This window comes from Dreissena polymorpha, chromosome 2 (genome assembly GCF_020536995.1).
Source record: "Dreissena polymorpha isolate Duluth1 chromosome 2, UMN_Dpol_1.0, whole genome shotgun sequence".
In the NCBI taxonomy this organism is placed as follows: Eukaryota; Metazoa; Mollusca; class Bivalvia; order Myida; family Dreissenidae; genus Dreissena; species Dreissena polymorpha.
The window spans coordinates 81,579,194-81,598,382 of NC_068356.1; the positions used below are offsets into that span (position 1 = coordinate 81,579,194).

The 19,189-nt window shown below is 36.1% G+C and overlaps 1 protein-coding gene across 1 annotated transcript in view; it reads left to right on the forward strand.

The window, feature by feature from the left end:
• LOC127867785 (equilibrative nucleobase transporter 1-like) overlaps window positions 1-19,189 on the forward strand; it is a 62,696-nt gene that overhangs the window by 14,750 nt on the left and 28,757 nt on the right. The window contains exon 3 of the mRNA XM_052409237.1: window positions 7,329-7,496. Coding sequence (XP_052265197.1) covers window positions 7,370-7,496 — 127 coding nt within the window. The 5' untranslated portion in view covers window positions 7,329-7,369. The remainder of the gene's footprint in view (window positions 1-7,328; window positions 7,497-19,189) is intronic.

A 19,189-nucleotide genomic window follows, 5' to 3' on the forward strand; every position in this document is an offset into this window, starting at 1 on the left:
CAAACAAGCCAAAGCCAAAGACAATTACAGAAGAGGAACCAGGCAAAAGATGGCAGATTGACATAATTAACATGAAAAATCAAAGTGTTAGCTACAAGGGGTCCACATACAGTTATATTCTACAAGTCGTGGACGTTTATTCTAGGTACGTTATGCCAAAACCCCTGAAAACGAAGAGTTCGCGTGAAGTTGCAAAGGCATTAGAGGACGTGTTGATGGTTAACCTTGCCCCTGACATCATCCAATGTGACAACGGACTGGAATTTAAAGGCCCTAGTATGAAACTTTTGTTGAACAAGTACAACATCAAAATGATCAATAGTAGGCCGTATCATCCTCAATCACAGGGCAAGTGTGAAAGGTCAAACAGTGTTACAAAGGCCAAGATTCTATTTGCAACAAAAAGTAAACGTGGATTTAACTGGGTCGAAGGGCTTCAAGATTTAGCCTATGCCATAAACACAAGTTTCAAACGAGTTCTTGGGGGTCTCACGCCCTTTGAAGCCTACTACGGAAGAAGTCATGTTTTTACCAAAGAACGTCATAGTTCTCGTGAAATAAAGAAAACCATACGGCGAGCAAATAAAAAGGCTTACAGGTCGCTGTTGAAAAACGCAACTTCCCCAAGCAAGTACAAAGTAGGAGAGACAGTATTAATTCGCTATCCCTTTCGAAAATCCAGGGTGCCAACCAAAAGATATGTTATCGAAGGCAAGGTAGAAAAAGTAAAACGAAATGGTGTTTATATCGTGTCATTTCAAGTACCGAACAAACCCGAACTTGGATTCGTAAGCAAATCGGTTGGGGTCGAAAACATGACTAGCCTAACTGTTGCGTTAGAGAAACAACGAAAAATTAAAAAACATTCATTAAAACAGAACCGCTCAGAGAAACAAAATCACAGAACTAAGTACTATCATGTTTTAACACACCATGAAAATCTGCAGTTGTTGGATGGGGTGAATATTGCCATGGACCCAAATCCGGATGGAAATTGTCAATTTGCTGCTATATCGCATCAACTTGGTAAAATTGGTATATACAAAGACGTAGATGCTTTACGTAAGGAAGCAGTCCATCACATTGTAGAAAACAGATATTTCTATGAAACTTTTGTCTATGATGAAACATTTGATGAATACGTTAAGAATATGTCTAAGAATGGGACATACGGCGACAACCTCACGCTCATTGCACTTATGAGAGAATATAATTTGCAGTGCCTGGTAGTTTCTACCCGAGGACTAGAACACTCATCAATTGTGTCAGCAGATGGAAAGTTCGATGGTGATGTTGGAACAATTGCATTGGGGTATTTCCCAGAAGGATTTGGCATGCATTACGTTAGTATCCGTATCAATCAACGCGTGTACAAGGACATAATATCACGCTTAGAACAGTCGTATGACAACGGTGACTCTGGCGACAGCGCTGCGTCTGGCGACAACGCTGCGTCAGGCGACAACGCTGCGTCTGGCGACAACGGTGACTCTGGCGACAACGGTGACTCCGGCGACACCGCTGCGTCTGGCGACAACACTGCATCTGGCGACAACGCTGCGTCTGGCGACAACGGTGACTCTTGCGACAACGGTGACTCCGGCGACAACGGTGACTCCAGCGACAACGGTGACTCCGGCGACAACGGTGACTCCGGCGACAACGCTGCGTCTGGCGACAACGGTGACTCCGGCGACAACGCTGCGTCTGGCGACAACACTGCATCTGGCGACAACGCTGCGTCTGGCGACAACGGTGACTCTTGCGACAACGGTGACTCCGGCGACAACGGTGACTCCAGCGACAACGGTGACTCCGGCGACAACGGTGACTCCGGCGACAACGCTGCGTCTGGCGACAACGGTGACTCCGGCGACAACGGTGACTCTGGCGACAACGGTGACGTCTCTGTGTGTTCAGCCCTGAAAGAGCTTCAAGATATGATAAACAATAGGAGGGCACAGAAGCGAACGACTTTTCCATTTCTGATGTTACCACTTCACATTCAAGTTGAAATTTTTAAGTTCTGCATACAATCAAACCCGTCAATCCAGTTTGTGTTGGCGAAGGTCGGCAAACCCTTTAGAGATTTAATAAGGTCAATGAGTTTGCAAACACCTAGAATTTACATTCGGCCGGATATTGGACTAGATACTAGTAACAGAAATCCTGTTAGCGTTCGTTTCCTATTAACAAGAGCGGGCAGAAACAGCGGTCTTATTTCGGCAATAAAAGAAATCATCAAGGGGCCAAAATGGGCAAACGCATGGCTGCGTTTGCGTGTTAGTGGAATCGGTTGGTATGATATCATAGATGTCATGTACAGACATTACAGGTGAAATATACATGTATATCGGTGTTTGGAAACCTGTTATGTTATTTTTGTGATTGATGATTATGTTCTTCTACCGGAAATTTGTTGTCATTTGCTCATTTACTGGTAACTTTTTACGAAGCACATTTGGGATATTTTGGCTGCTACTAAAATGAATGTATATATGTATATTATGTCTTGTCAAAATGCTACAGTTGGATTAAAATTTAAATGCTGTTCTATGTTCTTCAATATTACTTTGAAAAATCCTGTCAGTATACCAATAAATGAAAAAAGTACAAGTTTGTTGAATCTCTTGAATGAAACAAATTATAAAATACAAAATGTAAAATGAATATGTGATGATGATGATGACAAAACATTTGTGATGATGATGATGGTAAAAAAATTGTGATGATGATGGTGGTGGTGATGATGATGACAGTGGTTATGATGATTGGGGTTTAATGATTGTGGTGATGATGATGATGATGATGATAATGATGATGATGATAACAAACGTTTTGGGATGATGATGACAGCGATGTTTATCGGACGATGATGATGGTTATAATGATGATGATAAGTTTTTAGATGATGATGACGGCGATGTTTATCGGCCGACGATGATGATAATGATGATGATGATAACAAAATATTTGTGATGATGATGATGGCGATGTTTATTGGCCGATGATGATGATGATATTCTCATCGTCGTCATCATCATCACAACATCCTCATTATCGACCGAAAACATCGCTGTCATTATCATCACAAAAAAAACTTTTGTGATCACCATTACGATCATGATAATGGATATGATGATGTTGGTTTTGATGGTGATGATGATGGTGGTGTTGGTAAAGATAACAACGATGATGATCATTGGGGTGTTGATAATTGATGTGATGATGATGATGATGATGATGATGATGATGAGATAACGATGATGATGATGATGATGATGATGATGAGATAACGATGATGATGATGATGATGATTACGATGATGAGTGTGTATCATATTCGGAACGAATGTGGTACATTTTTCATCCGAATATGGTACAAGTTTGTACCATATTCGGTCAGGCATTTTACCCCAAAACTGCAGATACGTATATGGTACAATTAGACAGTTGTACCATATTCGGCCGAATATGGTACAAACTTGTACCATATTCGTTTTTGTACCAAATACGGTCCGACAATGCTTTTATGCCATGTAGAACCATTTCTTCAAACGGACTACGTAAAACGAGGAATAATTATAGTTGTGTATGTTTGATCTTAGCTCATTTAGAATACAGAATACTCGTTTATAATTGGCGTAGCAGCCTAACGTGGTTTTATTTGTGTTTATTATATAAGGCCTGTAGTTGTTCAGATCCGGTCAGTTAGTTGATTATTTTAAAGCTAACGGTTATTAATAGCAAGGCGAAAAAGCGATTATGATTTATATCTTTCCGACCAGATCTAAATTCATACACGCTTATCCATCTCTGTAAGATTAAGTAAAACATTTTATTGGCATCGATATGTGGCGAAATACCAAAGAAAAAGGTTTAATTTTATTTCGCTGAATGTAAGACGCAGGATTAGTGATTATAATTTCGAAATATTCAGTAAAAAGAGCTGAATTGACCACGAAACAACGACGAACCGAAAAAATTGTCTTATTAACATTTTAAAATTCTGCGAAAGTTAGATTGACCTGATTATTTTTTCTAAATATATCAATATTTTGTAAAGAAATTTTACTATTATAATAATTTTTAAATATTAACACTAAACGCGATGTGTGAAATAGTAAATATGAATAAAAAAGTTTCGGTAGATCGTATTTTTTTATAAATGTTATTGATTTTGAAATGTATTATTTTTTGCATATAATTATGCATTTTCCCTCATATGTTACACTCAAACATCCACTTATAGATGCTGTTCCTTTGCTTTTGCGTACTTTGGGATGGGACTGATACATGTTCATTCCAAAATGCTTTTTTCACAATCTAAATCATCAGTCACCATCATAGACTAATCGTTGATGAATATCAATATCAATTAGCGGTGATTTACATCCATAGTAGCATCTCACTTTGTGGTCGGTAAGCAGAGATTTAAACGTTTGTTACAATGTAATAAAGGTCATCTCTGGGTAATACTGGTCTATTGTTCACACTTAAAAGCAAGCATGAATCTAGATAGGTGTGACAACGTTTGATTGCCTTTACGCACTTTCGTGTAAGCAGTTGTCCATTCGTGTGAATTTTAGTAATGTATATAAATGCGGGTCGACAACTTTAACAGAACAGAACAGCTCAAAAGTACACACTAACATTGTAGCAAAGGCACAAAACAAGGAACGATGGAACTTACGACACCGCGTTCAATAGAATCTATAGCCAGGAGTATAGGAAAACAACGCTATGAACGGACTACTTTCACTCGTGAACAACTCCGAATGCTGAAGTAATTGTTTGTGAAAACGAAATATCCGGAAACGGAAGACGGCTGCATGATAAACATCTTGACCTAAAGAGAGATCACATTCTTATCTGGTTTAAAAATCGACGCGCCAAAACCAGAAATCAACCGATGAAAAAGATCAGTGATTTTGGCAAAGAAACAAAATCTATCCAACCAAGAAAAGGAGATAGGATGTCTTATTCGCCAACGAAGTCCGTGTGTTTTTCGTCAAAATCCGCCTTTTCAATTTACACTGATTCCTGCACAATGGATTATATGGCTTCATCTCTGGCATCTTCGTCAGAAGAATTTGTGTATGATGTTCAGGACATCCCGAACGTTACACCAATCTGTGATAACTTAATATTCACTCCGCAAATTCCATTGCATGATGCTACATTGTTTCCTGGCATGCACGCGCCAGATAGCACACTTACATTTTATGACATGGACGACAACTTGCTTAGGCCAAGACATCAAGTTGCGCAAATGCTGCAGTAGAATAATCACCAAATAGCTTCTTTTCATCATCTCGATATTATACTGTTTATCTTTTAGATAAACGTAAGAGCTCAGAAGTTTAACTAGCCGATTTGCGTATATTGGCCATGCAAACGTTAGTGTCTTCCACAGCACTTCCAGAGTTCCTAGAAAATATTTCCGATCTCTTGCATTTTTCGATTGATTGTTTAATATGTACCTGTGTGTCATTTTGTCAAGTGCGGACGTAAATCGATATTGTACAACAAGGACTTAAATATATGTTAATGTAACTGTAACTATTTTGCTGCCCCTGAAATGTGTCCATTAAACAATTATATTGTGCGTTGGTGTTTCAATGCTTATATACGTTCGCAATAGTTTACTCACATCTATAATAAAGTGGTGATTAGAGAGTCTTACCCACCGGCACCGTTGTTTGACACTCTCTCTGTTTTGTGGTCTGAGGTTTGTAAAGCTGAACATCTTTGGTTGAAATGCCCAAATAACGGTGATAAAAAGGTACTGAAATCAAATTATATTGGGGTGCGTAAGAAATTTGACACAGGAGTTCAGCGTTGCAAACGCCTACAGTGGTACTCATTACAGAATGAATTGCTTAATGATTGTTATGTTAACCAGTCACAGTTCTTGAAATCTATTGGTAGAATAGGGGTTGGTCATTATAAGAAAAATGGTATCCCGATGGAAGTTATTCTAGATGATGGGTCGGTATCGAAGGATGTTAAAGAAGTTTTGGATAAATGGAATAGGGATTTTTGTACATTATACAGCAGAAATGATTAAGAACACATAAATATTATAGCTGATGAGTCAGACACAGTAAATGAGCCCCTATTTAATGATGGTATCAGTATCCTTTAAATAATGACGGTTATTAAAGATGCTTAGCTAGGAAAGGCCCGTGGTATTGATAATATACATGTTGAGTTTTTGAAGAATAATACTTCTGTCTTATTTTTACATTCACTTTTTAATATATGTTTTAATAGGGGCGTGATTCCTTCTATTTGGGGTAAATGTATAATAAATCCCATATCCAAATCAGCAATGAATGATCCAAGAGACCCGCTTTCGTATAAGGGGATCTCCCTTGCATGCTCAATGTATAAGCTATATTGTAACATTTTGGACAATAGATTGGTTAAATGGTCTGATGATAATAATATATTAGTTGATGAGCAGAATGGTTTTAAGAAAAACCGCAGCACTATAGACCAAATATCTGCTTTGACCACTTTGATCGACACTAGGAAGAAATCTGGATTGTCGACTTACACCGCTTTTATTGATTTCAAAAAAGCGCACGATTTTATTAACAGGGCTAAATTTTGGAGACGTCTTACACAAATTGGAATACATGGAAAAATGTTCCCCTGTATAACATCTTTACATAGTTCAGTTTCTTCTTGTGTCCGGTTGAATGGATTAAAGACAGACTGGTTTGACGTCGAATTGTGGCTTAAGACAAGGGTGTTCGTTGTCGCCTTTATTGTTCAATTTTTATATTAATGATCAAGCTACTTACTTAAAAGCTACTGGTATAGGTATAAAGGTCGATGAAGACATTATTTGTATTTTTTATATGCAGACGACATTGTATTACTAGCAGATAGTCAACAAAGTCTACAATTATTGTTAAACCATTTAGATAGCCGGTGTTCGTCAAATGATATGGTTATTAACGATAAGAAAAGTAATGTTGTTCACTTCAGACCTAATAGTATCCAACAATGTGACAGTGTTTTCAAATGTGGTGAATCAGTGGTGTCAACCGTTGATAGATATACCTACCTGGGTATTTTATTGCAAGACCATTTGGACTTCAATATTACAGCCAAGGTGGTTGCACAGAGTGCTAGTCGGGCGTTGGGGCTCCTTATTGCTAAATGTAAAACTGCAGGAGGGTTTCCAAATGATGTCTATACAAAGTTGTGTGATAGTTTAGTTTGGCCCGTGATAGAGTATGGCTCGGCAATTTGGGGAACAAAATCCTTTTCATGTATTAACGCAGAACATAATCGGGCGATGAGGTTTTTTTCTAGGGGTTGGTAGATATACTCCCAATGCAGCTGTAGCAGGCGAAATGGCTTGGGTTCCTACTATTGCGCGACAGTGGAAAAGTATATGCAGTCATTGGAGTCGATTGTCCGCAATGCAAGAATGCAGACTTAACAAACGAATTGCACTCTGGGCTCTATCCAAGGGTAAAGGTAACTGTAGAAACTGGTGCTATTTAGTTTAAACTATTCTTAGCGTTTTAAACTGTGAAGAGTTTTGTGATTTGAGTAGCTTGAATACTAATTATGCACTACCTGTAATTGTAAAAGACAAGATTTTTGAACAGTTTGTAGTACACTGGCATGCAACTATTAATCGTGAGCGAAGTGGTCGAGGTAATGGACGTAATAAACTTAGGAAATATTATTTGTTAAAACACATCTATGGTTCTGAAAATTATTGTAAAATGATCCTGCCTTTAAATCATCGTGCAGCGTTTAGTAAATTCAGGTGTGGTGTAGCATCATTTAGGATCGAAACTGGACGATATGAAAATTTAGATGTAAATGATCGCAAATCTTCATTCTGTGCCTCGATTGAAGATGAGTCTCATGTTCTGTTTCAGTGTTCTGTGTACAGCCATATTACACATGTTCTCACCCAGAAAGCCTGTATAGTTAACCCAAACTTTGAAAATATGTCATTGTTAGAGAAGACTATTTTGGTGTTCTCCGACTCACTTTTGATTAGAATAACTGCCAAATCCTGTTTTGAAATTCTTAAATTACGCTCATTTTATCTATGTAAATAACTAGATAGAGGATGTTTAACAACCTGGTCAACTGGTATTTTATTCACCTATGTGTAATACTTTTAATCTTTGAGTAATTGTACTCAACATGGTTGTAGATATGTATAGTTGGTTTTATGGTTGTATAGTTAACAGTTGCTCTTTATTGCCTAGCAATATAAATTGGAAAACGTTGATGTATCAATAGCTGACTTGTGTCTTTACACTTTCTTCTTCAACATCAAATTCTTAAATTATCCAGTGGAGCCTTGTTTTAGTACCATTATAATGTCAAGTAGCCTTATTTAGGCCAATATTGTCTTTTTTGTTAGACATCACTACGTTTTCCAATTTTCCACCTCTATTTGTACAAGGATTAGCAATGGTTAATGTGTTTGATTGTACAGACAATGTATGTTGTTATGTATGTAATGTATATCAAAGTCCCTTTTTAAGGCTTTTGTATATTGATCATATGCAATGTATCAATTTTATGGATCTTAAAAGACATTTTTAAAGTACATTGTATATGCTAGGATTGAAATAATGCGCTAAACTTGCTTCATAGCGCATTTAAATGTTAATGAAGGAAAGATGACTCTGCATGGCTTAAAAGTAGATATTTTAACGATAGGGTTTGAGGAGTTGCTTCCCTTCAATCTGATATAGAGCAATTGTCGAAGTATATATTATCACCACTAATACAGCTTATCATGGTATGTCATGATGGTGGAATGTTCTCTATTGGTGGTTAATTAATTGTGCGATAATGTCACAAATAACAATTCACAGTGTTGGATAATATTCGGTAACACATTTGTATGACAAATTTTATTTTTGGTGATTTTACTTTATATACACTTATATTTGTTAATGCAGCATCAACATACTAAAACGATATCCCGGAAAGAGAAAAATAATGCATTTGAATATCAACCGTACTTTCGTTTGACAACTGATCATGCATGTACGATGTGATACTATATTTAGTTTTAGTACAGATTTGTTCATACGACACAAAGACACAATTTTGTTTTACGGATTATTTTGGCTTACAAGACTCACCAGTCACGTAAAATATCGAATTTTAAATATATTTTTATAAACAACTGGTAGCAAGATGAATTGCAGATAATTGGCAAGTAACCACATTTTAACTAACTCTTTTGACCTGTTAATTCTTTTCAGCCCAATTCAACAGTGAAAAATGCCCATACTATCACTTTAATGAAATGGAATACCAATTAAATGACATACATTACCATATAAACTTCGTGCATTCCAACGATGGGGTGTTTCAGTTTGGAAGTTCCTTAACATCAAGGTTCACCGCTCCCTCGCAAGTGTGAATTATTGATTATGTAACCGTGGTGGAAAATATTTGCAAACGTATTTTAGCAATTTAAGCGACAATAATTAAATTTAATGACTTGTTATGCATCTTAATACATGTTTTTTTACGTTAATATGCCGCGCTGTGGGAAATGTGGGCTTAATGTATGTGCATAAAATGTCTCTATTCAAGAGGACACTTTCCGGAATTTTGCACCATGTATTTTTTGGTGAAATCTGTTCTTAACGAAAATCGGACGGGAAGTATCGTAACTGATGAGACTGTGCGGACTGCACATGATATTTTTGACGACACTTTACGCGTATGCATTTAAACTAGTTTTCCGCGAGGCTAAAATGTATGCGTTCCAATTCTCCCCACTACTGACCCGTTGTCCCCACCCCGACCCCTTCCCCGTCCACTAACCCCTAACCTTCACCCACCTGTGGTCACCACTCCATCCCTGTCCACTAACCCCTCCCCCCATCCATCCGTGGTCCCCAACCAACCCCCTTTCCTGTCCATTAGCCCCCATTCACTCACCACAAGCTCCTCTTTCCCATCCGTTAGCTATTTCCCTCCACTTACCAGTTGTCCATATCCAGTTCAAGCCCGAGGGGCTCGTGAAGGAAGAAATATTAAATACATATACATGTATACCGAGCCTGCTATATTTATATGAGGTTTCGTCTGAATCCCTTAATTCATTGTGAGTTTTGATGTGCGCAATAAAATGAAACTGTGTAATATGCTCTTCACAAAAATAAAGCAAGAGAAACAACTCCAACACCAAAGAGATGGAGTGACAGTTTTTTCACGCTGTACTTCACCACAATATGCTCTTTAGATGCATTTAGTTTCATCTTAATATCTTTAAATGCGAATGAATTATAGATTATAAAAGACAATTAACAATAGAAAATCAATGTGTAATCATTTAGGAAATAGTTATGGTACTTTTATGGGCACTTCTTCTCAAACCCCTATAAATATATGGGGTTTAATTTGAATTCAATATGAATTAAGTAATGTTTTCACACACAGTCAACAGTATGTTGTTGTGGTTACAAAAAACGATTTCAATACAAAACAACAACTCTAAAATATTATAAAAAAGAGTACCTATTGTCCTTCATCAATGTATTAAGTAGTATTTTATTGCCGTCATTACCTATGAATGCTTGGTACCTAACATTGTTAAAAGGCAATACATATGTACATACTACAGGGAGTTATTGTTCTAAACAACGGCATTTCCCTTTCTTTTAAAGCCATCTATTATTACGGGAAGATGGTGTGGATGCCTTCGATGCCTGCAGCTATGATCCACAGAAGAAACAAACTATGCACAAAGTAGGCAAAGTACAGTAAATATAAAATACGAAAACGTGTATTGTGGTTTGTGCACTCCGCACTACCTCTCAAAAAACTCTTTCAGAACACAAAGTTTGAAAAAATATTTTCAAACTGAATTAATTACATTCTAAACAAGAACATTCACCAAAGAGCACTAGGTTTACATATATTGAAGAGCGAATTATGGTGCATGTACTCTGCACTTTGCCTAAATGTCCTTAATCATGATATGAAGTTTTATTGCAAAGCCTTCATTGCATTTTGACTTATGCACATCAGAAACAGACTATACACAATTAATAATAGTGAATATCTCCAAAAAAAGTGATAAAAAGAGTTTTGGTTCTTGTAATATAAACTTTATCTTAATGCTCTCTATCAATTTAAGTGCGATTATATATATTATCATCGCTTGTGAAATCAAAGCGCTGAAGGCACTGTAGGTGTTCGATGTTTTAAAATGTCGTCCTTGATTAACTTGTGCGAGTTGCACAGGCTAATCAGTATGCACAGGCTAATCTTATTTGACATGCATTAAGCCCCGTTTTCCCTGAAAGCAGCCAATTTGTACAGGTTTCAATGATAAACACCAGACATCTCCTCTTACAAGCTGTTAAACACTATTAGTCATATAAACCCTCTGCAGTGTACCAGTGGGGAACTATAAATAGGCAAATGTGCTGGTTATCTTTCCTAGCAGACGTTCATAGCATTTGTCCACTCTCTTACACCGCGGTTCATCACATTCACATGTATGTTGAGGCACGAACGACAACTCCGCTAGAAGAATGGCATTTGTCGTCTGCTACACCAGGCAGTGGTTGTCTTTCCATACCGTAGTTAAGACTTCTAAGTATGGCAAGCGAAATGCACATTCATTCCTTAAACCACCGTTTAACAGTTAACTATATAGTTAAGAGTATGGCATGCGAAATGCACATTAATTCCTTAAACTACTGTTTAACAGTTAACTATATAGTTAAGAGACTTTGAACCCGGGTTAAAGTGCCGTTTGCACATTAATTCCTTAAACCCGAGTTCAAGACTTTGAACCGCGGTTCAAAGTGTTCTCAAAATAGATACAAATCTGTTATCTGAGACAACTAATCAGCGGAGCTTAAACCACAATTAGAAGGTAAATGCCGCGACTTCATTGGTCATCTCTTAACTATAGGATTAAGAGACTTTGAACTGCGGTTCAAAGTCTTAAACTGCGGTTAAGAGACGCGGAATGCACATTAATTATTTAACAGTTAATTATATAGTTAAGAAACTTTGAACCCGAGTTCAAAGTGCCGTTTGCACATTAATTCCGTATTGGCCCTCTCTTAACTATAGGGTTAAGAGACTTTGAACTGCGGTTCAAAGTCTTAAACTGCGGTTTAAAGTCTTAAACTGCGGTTTAAAGTCTTAAACTGGGGTTAAGACGCGCGGAATGCACATTAATTATTTAACAGTTAACTATAGGGTTAAGAGACTTTGAACCCAAGTTCAAAGTGCCGTTTGCACATTTATTACTTAAATCCGAGTTCAAGAGTTTGAACCGCGGTTCAAAGTGTGTCTAAAAATAGATATCTACATAATTCAGAGACAACCAATCAGCGGAGCTTCAACCACAATAAGAAGGCAAATGTCACGATTTCATTTGTCGTTTCTTAACTATAGAGTTAAGAGACTTTGAACCGCAGTTCAAAGTCTTGAACCCGGGTTTAAGGAATTAATGTGCAAACGACACTTTGAGCCCGGGTTCAAAGTCTCTTAACTATATAGTTAACTGTTAAACCGTGGTTTAAGGAATTAATGTGCATTTCGATTGCCATATAAGAGACTTTGAACCCGGTTTCAAAGTGCCGTTTGCACATTTATTCCTCAAACCCGGGTTCAAGACTTTGAACCGCGGTTTAAAGTGTGTCTAAAATAGATACAAATCTGTTATCTGAGACAACCAATCAGCGGAGCTTAAACCACAATAAGAAGGTAAATGCCGCGACTTCATTGGTCATCTCTTAACTATAGGGTTAAGAGACTTTGAAATGCGGTTCAAAGTCTTAAACTGCAGTTATAAGGCGCGGAATGCACATCAATTGTTTAAGAGTTAATTATATAGTTAAGAAACTTTGAACCCGAGTTCAAAGTGCCGTTTGCACATTTATTCCTCTCTTAACTATAGGATTAAGAGACTTTGAACTGCGGTTCAAAGTCTTAAACTGCGGCTCAAAGTCATTAACTGCGGTTCAAAGTCTAATACTGGGGTTAAGACGCGCGGAATGCACATTAATTATTTAACAGTTAACTATAGGGTTAAGAGATTTTGAACCCGAGTTCAAAGTGCCGTTTGCACATTTATTCCTTAAACCCGAGTTCAAGAGTTTGAACCGCGGTTCAAAGTGTGTCTAAAATAAGATACATATCTCTTATCTACATAATTCAGAGACAACAATTAGCGGAGCTTAAACCACAATTAGAAGGCAAATGTCAAGATTCCATTGGTCGTTTCTTAACTATATAGTTAAGAGACTTTAAACCGCGGTTCAAAGTCTTGAACCCGGGTTTAAGGAATTAATGTGCAAACGGCACTTTGAACCCGGGTTCAAAGTCTCTTAACTATATAGTTAACCGTAAAACCGTGGTTTAAGGAATTAATGTGCATTTCGCTTGCCATATCTAAGCACATACTGATTTGCAAAATATGCTTTGTAAAATTAGCGTGAACTAACGCTCATACTAAAAACAGTGCTTTACGGTAAACTGTAAGCGTTGTTTGCATTTGAAGGGCGTGTTTGTGGGTCCAATTATTTGCAGATAACATTCCTGTTTATTTGAAAAGTATTTATAGTTTTCAATATTTTTTAACTACACACATACTTATTTGACTATAATGACCACATTCTTCTGAAATGGGAGCCGTAAGTTTACGTTTGTGTTATTTTTGTTTCGGTTCGTTTAAGTACACCAAACCGTCTTTTTTTGCGCCGTGGTGGTTGTTTTGAAATTCGTGGCATGTGTGTAGGCATTTAGATGGAGTGATGTTCACAAGATGGTATTAAAGGGACCTTTTCACAGATTTTGGCATGTATCGAAGTTTTTTATTAAATGCTTTATATTGATAAATGTAAGCATTGCATCTAAAAAGCTCCAGTAAAAAAACAAGAATACTATTAAAGTAAGAAAAAAAATACTGGCTCGAACCACTGACCCATGGAGTAAAAATCAATCGCTTAGACCACTCGGTCATCCGCCCTGATACAGTGATGATGTATTTTATACTTTATATAGCAGTCCTCGTAGTATCGCAAAATATAACGACAACAACAGAACTCTCAAAATTATTCAATCCTTTCGCGTTGCAACGCTTTATAATTTTCAGTTTTAAATCGTCAAAAAATGCATATAATGGATATTTTAAAGCATGGTTAATGTTCAGTATTACTGTTTCATCACAAATATCATAACTACAACAAAAATTTGCGAATCTGAAACATTTTGTTTTAATTTTGTCAATTTACCGACACGTAAAAAGGCCCATTTGACGAATAAAACTGCGACAAGAGAGCTATCGTTTACTCCTGTAATCTGCAATAATCTCGTTAAACGCCGTCTGTATTTGCATCTGTACATTTTGAATTCTCGAATTATTTTGCGGGGTCACTATAATGCGGTAATAAAACGTTTGCTTCGTGGAGAAATATCAATTAATGAATTAATACGAGTTAATAGTTGCAGACCCATGCTAAGATATAACTGGATATTATAGAAATACAAAAAAAAAACGTGCATAACGTAGGTTTTATCAGAGAACTTAGAAAATAATTCAATGAATTTTACATTCAAAGCTCCTGAGTTTCTGTATTTAATCGCATATACAATACTCACAGAGCATGTTTTCTGTAGCATGTACAATGTAAACAAGTACTTCCGAGTCTCGAACTCGCAAGCAATAAGTTAAAGGCTATGCAATTGTATCGTTAGGCTATCGATTGAACGACCCTTAGACGTTCTATACGTGAATGCATACATGCACCATCATAATCATAATCAACGCTGTGTAATACCTAAATTTGAGCCTCGTTCTGGGAAAACGGGGATTAATGCATAAGCGTAAAGTGTCGTCCCAAATTAGGTTGTGCAGTCCGCAAATTTGGGCTAATCTTGCATGACAATATCCGCCTAGACTGGTTTTTTGCTAAGAAAAGACTTCTGAAGACTTCGAAAAATACAATAAAAACGGAGAGTGTCGTCTCTGTTAAGCCTATGCGGACTGCATAGGCTATTCTGGGATGACACTGTACGCAAAACAATAAGCCTCGTTTTCCTACAGCGACGCTCAATTATATTTGGCTACAATTATAAACAGATGTTAACAGAATCAACAAAGGGCATGTTAAACCTATCGACATATACACACAGTTTGACTTAAGGACAATATTTATAATTTGAAACTTTGTCCAAAAAATTAAATAGTTTTTCATCGCAAAAGGTGAATGAAGTTGCAACCTTAGAATACAATGTTTCTAGACATTGCTATCTATGCTGTACTGTTTGTATTGATGTTTCTGCTTTTGTGTTTTTTTTTACGTAGGACATTGTCACCTTTTAGAGACATTAGCAAAATAACGCGTTTTAACGTATAATAGTAGGTTCGATTAATGCGAATAATTATGAAACTACCACTACAAAAGATAATAAGAAATTTTCTGCTAATATGCTTTATTAATAATTTACCATAATTCAGAATAACAATTATAAATAAAAACGGACACGTGCCAGCATGTGATCGTTGGAATATCCAGAGAAACATCATTATATAGAAAGCATGATCATGGCAAACAGGTGTTTGGCAAATACTTAGTTTTGACATTTATGTTTTAGTTTTAGTAAAGCACAAATGCACTGACTTATATGGCCAACCAGTGACGTGTGTCCGAAGTAAGCAAGTCAGTTGCACAAACACACACACACCACAGGTGGCTAGCGTGTGGCTATGATATAAATTAGTAAAAACATCATTTTGAATGAAAAATAGTCAAATTATAACGAAAAATCAACTTCTCTGAAAAATTAATTATATTTATATATTTAGGCAACTAGAACTAATATGTAAAACCGAAGCGGAAACGACAAACTTGATAAAAAGACTACCTGAGCAAACAATTTACAAAAAATGATCTTTCATAGAAATATAATGATGATAAACAATACTTGTACAAAGTTCATTCCAAAGAATAAAACGATGTTTTAAGCTCACAAACACCAAAATAAACGAACTTTTCTGATAGTTTCTTAGTTCTTTAGACAATACCACACGGCAGAGCTGGGCCAACCGAAACATATTATTTCACGAGTCGATTCTAAACAGGACAATAATTGCATGTATATAATAACCGTACAAATACGCGTCGTTAAGATATTTCTGCTTTAAGTGGGAAAAAGCTACAAAACTATGTCGCCATACCATGTTATATCACAGTAAGTCGATATAAATTAATCCGGCATGACCATATTATTGGGGTGTACCATATACGCTTCAGTACATAAACGTTCTTCGTTTAACTGTTACGTAAATAATGTGATACACAAAATAAAACCTGGTTAAACTATTTAAAATGTATTGTTTTCTCTATTAGCATACATTCCAGGACTGTTCTAGTAAATTTCGACATTTATTCATTTTCTTAGTTCGAAATGATCCGTCGTTTTATTTCGGTAGTGCTTAATGGTGATATAAAACTTTGAAGGCGTTAAAAATATGTAAGATTATATGTTTACTATATACGGAAACGTATATGGTACACCCCAAAAATGTGGTAATGCTTGAATAATTTTTATCGACTTACTGTGAAATAACATGGTATGTCGACATAGTGTTGCAGCTTTAACCACCTTAATTTTACTCGTCATATCGACATTAAGTTGAAGTTTTGACGTAAATGTTTCCGGCTTTTCCCAAAAATATATTTAGTCGTTAGATCTAAGTCGACAAATCTACATAATTTGTGGCGTCATGCTCTTGTGAAAATGACTTGCCATCATAGTTTTAGTCGACACGATGAGTTATTTATACGCCATGACATGCTTTAATACTTAATTGACTGACATTAAATGGAAACAATTTTTATGCGAATATGTCGTCGTAACAAATGTTTCACACATGACGTAAGTACGGAAACGTATATGGTACACCCCAATAATGTGGTCATGCCGGAATAATTTATACCGACTTACTGTGAAATAACATGGTATGTCGACATAGTTTTGTAGCTTTTCCCACCTTAATTTTACTCTTCATAACGACATTAAGTTGAAGTCTCGACGTAAATTTTTCCGGCTTTTCCCGAAAATATATTTGGTCGACATGATCTAAGTCGACAAATCTACATAATTTTTGAGGTCATGCTCTTGTGAAAATGACTTGCCATCATAGTTTTAGTCGACACGATGAGTTTATTTTTTAAGCCATGACACCTTTTCCATATCATGTCGTCATAGAATTTTGACATCATCACATCATTGCAACATTGGTTCATGACTTCCGGCGTCGAACAGATGTTTAGTTTCTGGTATATTCTTTTGAAATACGCAAGGCCTCAGACAGTCCATTTTTACATCAGGAATGCTTGGTATAAAGGTAAAAATAACATTTGCAAACAATAAATATTAATGTGTTCGTTGGATTTTATTGGCATTTAGAGAGCTTAAATCTCGATTGATTCGTTTTGATATTTCTTTCTAACTAATACATGCAAAACGTGTGTTTAACGACTCACAACTTTTTTATATTGCAGATTTGTGTCTTAGTGACACTGAGGTTTTTCATTTCGGCTTCCTTGCGAATTGTAAACCATTGATCGTATTCAAGAGAGATACTTTGTAAAGAAACCGCAGTTTGAGTGTAAAGATGACTTCATACCCGTCCTAGAACATGTGTGTGAAATGCAGCGGGAGCAACTGCCAGTTCCTGATTCGATTAAAAGTGCGACTTCTTTGTTCTTGGCCTTCACTGAAATATTGGATGGTTACTAATTACATATGCACAAATATATTCTTAAAAATTGGTTATATTTTGCAAATTTTATTGTTAAGTTAGTTTAGTTCAAGTAAGTTTCGTTTCGAGTTTTATTAACAATGTTTCGATAAGCAACACAAATTGATATTCTTGTTATTGGAATTGATCTTGAAGTAGTTAAACGTTGTTATTTTGTTTGCTAAAATAAATTCACTCATATTGTTGTACACATTTACAGACATTGCAAACTTGGCAAAAAACAGATTCACAATGTTCTTCATTTCATTGTTAGATTGCAAAAGAATGAATGAAACGTTACTAATTGTTTGAAAACATGGCGGTCATTTAGTTATGAAATCCTCGTAAATTGGGGAATGTTCCTTTTAAAATATGGTTCTTTTAAAAGATTTATTAACATTTTAGTTCAAACTTCAATATATTAAACAAAACGACTTTTGTAAATCTTATATTTAATATTAACACTGTCGCAAATATATGATATGTTTATTTTGTATTTTCTTACTTGATTTTCTGTTCCTGAAACTCCAGTGTATATAGTACATGTTTGAAATAAATGTTCATACTGCAATAAGATATATTTTTTTTAATGGTCAAATTATTCGTTTTTGAGGAAATGGAAAATTATTCAAATGTGACACAAAATTGGGTTATTTGTAGATCAATTTTAGGGCTAGTTAATGTGATCGGTCTTTCTTCGTTGTCCGTCAAAATTTGCACTAAAGCGAAATCACCTACTCAGCTGTGTCAATAATACCAAAACATGAACAGTCTTCAAAGCTAGTAAGGTTGTAGTTTGCTTTTATTTCCATATTCCACATCGCACATTACTTATCAAAATATTTTCAAAAAATTGAAATATTTGTTTACGAGCCGGTATAGTTTTATATGAGTTATGATACACGTACCCTTTGACTAGATCGGTCTATGGTCTGACCAAATATATATATACTCAACTGGATTATTGAAAGCGAATTATGCATTTAATCGCCAATTTTATATGCAGTCATCATTGTAAAACGACAAAAATGCACGGCGAATATTTAAGTAACGATTGACTTTAATAACATTTTATTTTTCTTGCAGTTTATTACATAATTACAATTGCCCTATGTTTCACCAGTGTAGATTATTCTGATTGGCTACAGTATATCATTTGACTGGGCTTTAATATTCAATGAAGTGAGTTGCCTCCACGAAGCGCACGAGGAAATCAAGCGTGGGACAACTTTGTTTAATTATGCCATGTGCGACATGCACACAGTCAAAACTGCGTATTGTAAAAGGGGCGCCTACTATATTCATGCACGAATATATATCCCAAATTATATTTCTTTTAGCCAAACCATTGAAAACATATGCAGAATGATAATCGTAATTGCATGTATAAGAATTGAAACGCTCT